General features: G+C 48.1%; 1 protein-coding gene across 1 annotated transcript in view; it reads left to right on the forward strand.

Annotated features, from left to right (window-relative positions):
- The window catches only part of plekhh3 (pleckstrin homology, MyTH4 and FERM domain containing H3), a 60,190-nt gene extending 50,738 nt beyond the window's left edge, over positions 1-9,452 (forward strand). Inside the window, exons 10-13 of the mRNA XM_063223838.1 lie at positions 1,070-1,187; positions 3,229-3,744; positions 5,254-5,445; positions 7,019-9,452. Of these exons, the coding sequence (XP_063079908.1) occupies positions 1,070-1,187; positions 3,229-3,744; positions 5,254-5,445; positions 7,019-7,165 (973 nt within the window). The 3' untranslated portion in view covers positions 7,166-9,452. The remainder of the gene's footprint in view (positions 1-1,069; positions 1,188-3,228; positions 3,745-5,253; positions 5,446-7,018) is intronic.
- The last annotated feature ends 416 nt before the right edge of the window (positions 9,453-9,868 follow it).

Raw genomic sequence — 9,868 nt, forward strand, 5'->3', positions numbered from 1 at the left:
ATAAACAAGGAAGGGGATAGATACAACATCATGGATTAAGGTTGTGTTTTTCCTGTATGTCTCTGGCCCTCTCTCTCTCTCTCTCTCTCTCTCTCTCTCTCTCTCTCTCTCTCTCTCTCTCTCTCTCTCTCCCCCTCTCTCTCTCTGGCACTAAGCCAAGCCGCCTTGCCCCAGGCAGACACATAAACACTGCTGGGATCTTGTCTGTGACTCCATAATGATGTATTTATAGTGTGTGTTTTCTCTGTGTGTCTAAATGTGTGTGCGTATCTACAGTGTAGTATCTCAGCGTCTGTCTATCTGCCTGTCTGCCTGTCTGTCTGTCTGTGTATCTATATGTAGGTGTTGAAGCTGTCTGTTAACAGTTGTCTCAATACTGTCACCCCCCATTTGAAATAACACTGTAACTTGCACGACCTGCTTTTCAGCACCTCCCTTTTATCGTGTCTGATTTGCGTTTGCTTGTTGTGCGTCTGTCAGGTCGGGGTGTGTTCCTCTTTTGTTCCTGTTACTGTTAAAGTAGGGTGTGTGTGTGAGGGAGAGGGAGAGGGTTTGTGTGTATGTGTGTGTTTGAGAGAGAGGGTGTGTGTGGTGTGTATATTTGTGTGTGTGAGAGAGAGAGAGCGGGTGTGTGTCTGTGTGTGTGTGTGAGAGAGAGAGAGAGAGAGAGAGGGAGGGTGTGTGTGTTTGTGTTTATGTAACGTGTATTTGCATGCGTGCTTGCATACCGTGTGTGTGTGTGTGTGTGTGTGTGTGTGTGTGTGTGTGTGTGTGTGTGTGTGTGTGTGTGTGTGTGTGTGTGTGTGTGTGTGTGTGTGTGTGTGTGTGTGTGTATGTGTGTGTGTGTGTGCGTTGACGTACGGTGTGCGTGCGTATGTGTGTGCATGCGTACATGTACGTATGTGTGTGTGTATTGATGTACAGTGTGCGTGCGTGTGTGTGTGCATGCGTACGTGCATGTGTGTGTGTGTGTTGATGTGCTGTGTGTGGGTCTGTGTGTGCGTGTGCGTGCGTGTGTGTGTGTGTGTGTGTAGGAGACCTTACTGATGTCTCTATCTGTCCTCCACAGCAGTCTGTCTGCCAAGGGCACGGAGGGCCAGAGGAGGCTGTGCTTCAAGCTGCACTGCCTGCTGGACACACACAACATCTCCCACGGCAGCATGGAGCAGCTCTTCCTCTACGAACAGGTACAGAGACTGGAGATGGAGCTGGAGCCGGATCACTCAGTGGCATGCAAACACTGGCTCTCCCTTTTAATGCACACACGCACATGCAAACACACACACACATGCACACACACACGCACGCATGCACACACACGCACACACCGGCTGTCCCTTTTGATGCCCACGTGCCTGCAAACAGACAGACGTGCATACAGTCTTGCTTTTGTGAGCATACACACACAGAAACACATATGCTAAAGAACACACAGACGCACAGAGCACACGTGCCACACACACACAGACACACACACGCACACATACGATATCCTTGAATGCACACAGGTCTTATTTGTAGACCAGACATTTGTGTCTAGACCCATTTGTGAATACTCACTCACACATACAGGTTATCTAATGTAATGTATAAGTGACGAGTGATAGAGGCTTAACCTTTAAAAAAGGAACGAGTAAACAAAGGCAAATGCAGACAGAGGCAAAGTGTGTGTGTGTGTGTGTGTGTGTGTGTGTGTGTGTGTGTGTGTGTGTGTGTGTGTGTGTGTGTGTGTGTGTGTGTGTGTGTGTGTGTGTGTGTGTGTGTGTGTGTGTGTGTGTGTGTGTGTGTGAATGCCAAAAAGAGAGGGATAAAAACAGACTGATAGTGTTGATGACAGAGAGAGAGACAGTGTATTTGTTACACTGTGAGCAAGACGATGAATGAGAGTGTGTTACTCTACAAGAGTGACAAGTAAAAGTTTGTGGCCCATTGGCTCAGTGGGTTGGATGGATGGAGGCCCCGTGGAGGTCAAGAGCCCTAGGCTACATCTACACAGAAATGAGACACGTTTATTTCTTTAAACTGGGTAAAAAATATTGCGTCCACAAAGGAATGAATCAGTAAAATATCACGTAATCATGACAACGGAATGCTTGCTGAAAAAGATGCGATACACATTCAGAATACACATGTCTTCATAGTAGTTGTTGAGCAACTCTGAAACTATCAAAGTTTGCATTCACTCAAAATTATTCTCGTGTGGATGAAGCCTTCGACTGGGGCCGGGACTGAGGTTTAGGCTGGGGCTGGGGCTGGGGCTGGGGCTGGGGCTGGGGCTGGGGCTGGGGCTGGGGCTGGGGCTGGGGCCAGTGCTGGGGCTGGGAGATGATTGTAATGCAAAGAGGCAGCCTCGGGCAACCAGCCCACAGGGCCTTAGTCATCCTCCCCACCCCTGCCGTCACCCCTCGCCTACACCCCCCACCCAGGCCTCTCAGCACTCTCCTCTCTCTCTCTCTTACACACACACACACACACACGCACGCACACACACACACACACACTGTGTTCTTACACACACATGCAGGCACACACGCACACGCACACACACACACACACACACACTCTGTGTTCTTACACACACACACACACACATGCGTGCACATGCCCTCCTCCTATGGGCCCCCAGAGAGGAAGAGATGATCCCACGTTTTCCACTCTTTCACTTTCCCTCTGGACTCATCTCTCTCTCTCTTTATTAAAAATAAGTTTCTTTATGAAGTCGAATTACTAATTTTCCCCATTTCCCCTCCTACAGAGCTGGTCTCTTTCAAAAGAGCTTCATGCTGATAGAAAAGGGCAGCGTTGGGCTTTGCGACAGAACAAGCGCATATTACTCATATTAGAAAAATAATATATCGCTCATAAAGTAGATATATATATTATATTATACTGCAGCTGGAATAGGGACCCTATAATCCTCTCTTTATTAAAGTAAAAAAGGGTTTTCATAAACTCTCATAAACTATTCATGAAATAGCTAATTTTCCCATCTCTTCCTGCCTCTCTCCCACCCCCCCCCCTCTCTCTCTCTTTATCTGTATCTCTATATATCTCTCTGTATCTCTCTCTCCCTCTCTGTATCTCTCTCTCTGTATCATTCTGTATCTCTCTCTCTCTGCATCTCTATCTCTCTATATCGCTCTGCATCTCTCTCTCTCTCTCTCTCTCTCTCTCTCTCTCTCTCTCTCTCTCTCTCTCTCTCTCTATCTATATTGTATGCTCCCCCAGTGCCATGAGCAGGTGCTGCGAGGGCAGCTGCCGGTGTGTGAGGCTGACCTGGTGTGCCTGGCGGCCCTGCGTCTGCAGGCCCAGATGGGAGACCTGAGCGCCGCGCCCCCCTGCCCCCCTCCGGAGCAGCTCTTCCCCCGCAGCATCCTCCTCCGTCCCCCTGGTACCACCAGCACCATCACCAGCACCACCACAGCCAATAACAACACTGCCACCACAGCTATCGCTGGTGCTCCTGATGCACCAGCCACCAACCCTGCAGCCCCTTCCCCAGACTCCAGCTCCCTGTCCTGGGCACTGCTGGGCGGCCTGTGGGGGCGTAAGCGGCGGGAGCAGGAGGAGGAGTGCGCTCGGAGCCGGCTGAAGGAGGAGGCTGCCGCCGTCATGGCCGCCGTTGCCGAGCGATGGAGGGGGCTGGCCGGACTCAGCCGAGCCGACTGCATGACCGCCTACCTGTCCGTCATGAGGCAGTGGGCCGGGTTCGGGTCGGCGCTGTACGAGGTGGACGTGTACGTGGTGAGTAGGGGTGGGGTGCAAAGGAGATTATAAAGGTGAAAGGTGAACTGTTATTCTAGATGTCATTCTAGCTGTAATGATAAGGTGTGTGTGATAAGTAGTTTTCATCAGCATGCCTATTAATAGCTAGCCAGGCCGAGCCCTCCTAGTGACGCAACAACTTCAGCGTTGCTACTAGTCAGGTCAAGAGCAATGCAAGTACTTTCTGAGCTCCCGAAAAATCAGGAACTCCTTCCACTTTGTCGGGAAGCAAACAACCATTAGCAAACCAAGGGAGGTGGGTCAACCATGCTGTTCCGGAAATGTTAATTGTAATGCTCTTGGTCAGACCAAGTCTCGAAGAGATTTTAAAGTCGATGATAATCAGGTAGTTAATAGCCATAGGCTAGAATGTGGACAAAATCAGCAACTGGCTGACCACCCAATCATTAAATATTGGCATCACATTGTCCATAAAAAAAACATATCGGCCACTCCTACTTGTGAAGGCGAAAGGTGAAATGTCCATTGAGAGGTCAAGTTTCTTCGGTTACAACTCAGCGCCCATTTAAATGACAACCATGGGCCACACCACAGTCAGTCACAGTCAGCGCAGCACTCGCCAACACGCTTTGAGCCGGTCCCAAGGACCGTAAACCATTCTGGAAAGCCCCTAAAACTAGAATAGAATCGGCTACGCATGCGATGGTGAAAAAAATAGGCAGCTGGGGTTTTACCCAGTGGAGTCATCCCATCCAGCTCGCTCTGTAATCCTGATTCGTGGAATTCCTCCCCCCTGAGTGGAGAGAGAGAGTTCCTGCGAAGCCGAGGATGTGGAGTTTGGTCGTCGCCTCTCCTCTTGCCTGTATCTTTCCATGTAGCCATGGTAATTGGCATAATAATTGTCTGCTCTTGTGTAATATCGAAGGAGCATTGAACGAGAGGCCAGGACAGAGCTAGTCTGCTTTCTGTTCAATTTCAATTTCAATTTACATCTACTACTAAAGAATATTATAAAAATAATGAAAGTAACATTATATTACACACAAATATATTATATTATATTATATTATATTATATTATATTATATTATATTATATTATATTATATATCGCATATTTCGCAACTATATTATTATATTATATATTTGTGAATGTTTGCAGTTTTTATATTCACAACAATCAGTTCCAACGAGGAGATTAATTTAAGTTGGTATTTTAAAATGTTCTTTTTATTACTGGAAGACACTAAGTCATGCAATGTCTCCAAGTGAATCCTGATTTACTACTGAGGTGACATCAGCCGTTATGAGTAACTTATGAGTAACCGTCTCGTGCGTGTGTGTGTGTGTACATGTGTGTGTGTGTGTGTGTGCGTGCGTGCGTGTGTGTGTGTGTGTGTGTGTGTGTGTGTGTGTGTGTGTGTGTGTGTGTGTGTGTGTGTGTGTGTGTGTGTGTGTGTGTGTGTGTGTGTGTGTGTGTGTGTGTGTGTGTGTGTGTGTGTGTGTGTGTGTGTGTCTGTGTGTATCAGAGCTCGTTGGGTAGCTTCTCTGGCAGGTTGCTGCTGGGCGTGGCGGCCTCCTGTGTGTCGTTGTACCAGCCTGGGGAGGCGGAGCCTCTGGACTCCTTCCCCATTGGTCAGATCTGCTCCTATGGCATCGCGGACCCACACACACTACGCATCAGCACCGGAGACAGAGATCTGCTGCTACAGACCAGCCAGGTAGAGGACACACTAGGAAACACCCCCCCCCCCCCCACACACACACACATACACAAAATACACACACACACACACTCCCAATTCCACATTATTTGTATTACACAGATGGAAAATAAGCTGCATAAAAGCAAAAGATTGGCGGTTAGCTTGGTGGTTGGTTGGTGTTGTCTGAGGACAACAGTACCACACACACACAGTGGCTTCACTGACTCACCGCAATCCAAGCATGACAGAACTGCGAGACTTTTTAATGAAAGCCTTAAGACAGATCACTGGCTAGTGTGTGGGCAGAGGTTGGTCATCCCGGGGTCAGGTCCTTCATTTTGTTTGTCGAGTTCAACCGACCATATTTGTTCCAGGCCAATTAGCAATACAGCTCTCCAACAAGTCAGAGGACCTAATTAGTCAAACCACTGAACGGAACGGAACACTTGTGAAGGCGTAGGAGACGCTGAGTGAACAATTGTAGTGTTTTTGGGTTTTATAACAAAATAACTATGCTTTACTCATGACGCATCCATTGGAGCCAGTCCCTTACCGTACCTGCCTAACCACCCACTTAGCAATGTTTGGTGTGCCCCTTTGTGACCACAAGCAAAGCCCTTTCGGCTTGATGCTAATGATTACTGGTTAAGGGCAAACACTGTATCAATAGAACAGTTCAGTGTTTGGGCTTTTATAACAGTACTCACACACAGGTCATATTCTGCTACCACGCTGTTTGATCAGCATTATTCAGTTGGCCATAAGCCCACAGTGCATTTCGAGTGGAGCACCAGAATTATATACAGTACGTACTATCAGGGCTCCCAGAATTTCGACTAACACGCCTGCTATGCTACCAAGCACATACTAAAATGTCCCACGCCTGATTCCAAGCCCCCATGACTGAGGTCTTTCAGTCCTGCTCATTCCATAGCAGTTGGTGTGTGTCCGATCCCTACCCACCCACACACATCCACTCTCACAGCACCCAGTAGCCGGCCACCAGGGCCACCAGTGTCTGCTGAAAGCCTCCGTGACCGCAGCAGAGACCCCTGTGGCCTGATGATAATGAGCCTGAGCCCACCACACACACACACACGCACACGCACACGCACACACACACACACCCACACGCACACACACACGCGCATGCACACGCACACACACACTTTCTCTCTCTCTCTCTCTCTGGGGGACGTGCAGTCACTCTCCAGCCGGTCGGTCTCCTCTCCCCTCTTATGCATCTTGCCTCCAGGCGATTTCCCATAGCCCCACGCTGCCATTTCCCAAAGCCAGCTCTCCTCCTCCTCCTTACAGATTGGACACAAAGGCCCGTGTGTGTGTGTGTGTGTGTGTGTGTGTGCGCGTACGTGTACTGTCCCCATCTCACTCACCCACACACTCACACACATACACCCATTCCACCGCCTACACACATATAGCATATACAATGACCATCAGTCTAGTCATGTACTTTCTTTATGTTGCGCTGATGTGTATTGTGTGCCTCTGGATTGCATCAGGTTAGTCATAGATGATGTGAATAATCCCTTTCACTTTCTCTCTCTCTGTCCCCTTCTGGTCTCAGCTGACAGAGATTGTGCACTTGATGAATGCCTACCTCTGTGCCACGCGACGTCATCTGGGCAAGGGGGATGTCACCGTCACCATGGAAACGACACATCCCAAGATGCAGTGCAACCCGCTGCTCCAGCTGCCCTCGCACGCAGTGTGACGAACGATGAGACGGCCATCGCAAACACACACACTCACGAACACACACATGGATACACACGCAAATGCACGCAAGGGGCTCAACCCAATGTCCTCAAAGCACTGAGAATGATGGGAAAAGACATAAAAAACTATGGAATAATCACTGCAAATGCACTCACAGACTGTCATCACTTCCCAATACAAATTGGGAACACGCAGACAGACAGACAGGCAGGCAGGCAGACAAGTCTGACACAGACACTCAAGACTAAAAAAACCCCAAACAAACTCACAGACACACACACTGCCCTGGACTTCTAAGAGCACTGTCAGACCTTTGAGAGCTCACAGGCGGATAAAGAAGAGAGACAATCAGGGATCCACAGGCTGAGTGAGTGGAGAGAGAGAGGAGGGAGGAGGGGGAGAGATGGAGAAAAGCGAGGGAGGGAGGGAGGGAGAGAAGGGGAGCACGGCAGCCATCCAGCCAGCCAGCCATCCAGACCTTGCATGGGCGTGTTTGGCTGAAAGCAAGGAGCCTTCTGGGCCCAGATGCACTCAGCGGGAGAGGTTACGGCTCTGAAGGAGCAGAGAACATCCTGTCCTCCCCTTTCCCTCCATCCCTCCCTCCCTCCGGCACTGAAGGACTCTGGGAACGGACACTGGGGGATTCTGGGTAAGGCCAAAAGCCCAGACTCAAAATACTCAGAAGAAGTGACTCCTCACCCAGAGCTGATGACGGATGTTTGATCTGTGGTTGGCTTGTCTGACTTGACTTGACCATGTGATGATTTGTTTGTGTGTCTTTTTTTCCTGCCAAGAGGATCTCCCCTGAGGCGGGAGAAAGGGTTGGGCCCGCCAACAGGACCTTTGTACTTTAAATGTGTACTTTTTTGTAATGTTTCATCTTTTAATATTCGCTTGGAAAGAACTGTAGAAAAAAAACCCCACACCTTTAACAACTTCAGTTACCCAGAAACCTTACTGTGCAAGTGTGCGCGCAAGAGCACGACGTGATCGGACATGATCACAGACGGTTTGGCTGTTCTCCCTCAAGAGCCTGGCTGAACTCGGACCAAAGCTTCTGGAAGCTTCTAAGTCTAATCAATCACCCCTCAGCTCACACTACTGTACACTACACTACACTGCACAACACTACAGCCTCGAATCAAGACTCTGCTTCCTCTCTACAGAACATGATGGTGATATTCAGTATCCCGGCTGTGTGCTAGATGGCCTGAATGTTATTCTCTAATGAAGCCCTTACAGCAGTGGTCTCCAAACGGATGGCGGCCCGCGAGCCAGATCCGACCTGGGCCTGGCAAACATTTGGTCAGCCACGAAGTTGGAACAAATAATAACATAAACGTATGCCATCTGTGGCCATACGGTCAGGCGATTTGTTTTGCCCTCTACATAATTTGGCCCTTGGGGAAAAGAATTGGAGAATTGTGATGTAGTAGGTGAAGTACTTACAAAGGCACCAGGATACTGTTAACACCTTATCCATTTAAAGATTCTTTGTTTCAGCAGCGTTGCAGAGCCAGACACATTTGCATGTCTGAATGTTGTTTTTGGTAACTGGGTTACACTCGTGTGTGTGCGCCTGTGTAGAGAATGGAAAAAATAGACTCTTGTGCTCTTCAGGAAAACTCGGACCTTATTCATGTCGACACCTTATCTTGAATTAGACCGAAACCAGGTCAAGGCTCATATTTCAGGCTACTTAAATGCGTGTAAACATGAAGAGTTCTAGTGCAAAACCCTTTCAAAGCCATGACAAAAATATTAATTTAGTTTTTAAATGGCATTTTCACCAAGTAATTACAAAAAACAAGACATTATCAGATAAAGCAAGTCATGCCCAAACAAAATTAGATTTTTGAAATTTACTAAATTTTTGAAGTTAACTAAATTTGCCGAAATAAATCTGTCTTTTTTTTAAAGTAATCGTCAGTGCACTTGAAGGGTTTTGCATTCAAACTCATATATTCAGTGAGGACTGACACCCTTGTGCACTGCACACACATACACACACACACACAGCAGTCAGCTCAATGGGAATAGCAGTAGGCAGCTGCGGGCAGCTGGGAGCGAAGGGGGGAACTAAAACAGAACTGTTTGCAGCTTCCAGCTCGTAATGAATTGGTTTTGCCATGCGGTACTTTTTTGTTGTTTTTCCCTGTCACTTGTTAATTGGCCACTGCACTGTTGATTGTACAGCTGACTCAAGACGTGCAATAATAATAATATAGCTAACAACAAACAATAAATACTGTATGTATTATAAATAAACAACCATTATACCATTACTGATTTTGGGTGGATTGGTATTTTGCGCTATTTTCTCTCTCTCTGGCTCACGCAAACAGATGTTTTCTTCCTTTGGTTACAGTTCAATTTTACACCCATGTTATTCGTTTACCATCCTTGTCACGCACCCTAGCCCTGCTCTGCTCTCTCTACGTCTCTCTCACACACACACACGCACACGCGCACACGCGCACGCGCACACGCACACGCACACACACACAATAATGACCAAGTACACTTTTGGAAAAAAGAAAAAAAACAACCATTTATTTTCACCATATCACAACTCCAGTAAATCTGAAGCAGCTGAGTATTTACACTTGGGTCGCGTGAGGGAGCAGGGACAAGGGACGGGGGGAGGGGTGGCGGTTGGGGAACGGAAGTGTGTGTGTGTGTGTGTGTTGGGTGTTGG

This window comes from Engraulis encrasicolus, chromosome 2 (genome assembly GCF_034702125.1).
Source record: "Engraulis encrasicolus isolate BLACKSEA-1 chromosome 2, IST_EnEncr_1.0, whole genome shotgun sequence".
Lineage (NCBI taxonomy): Eukaryota > Metazoa > Chordata > Actinopteri > Clupeiformes > Engraulidae > Engraulis > Engraulis encrasicolus.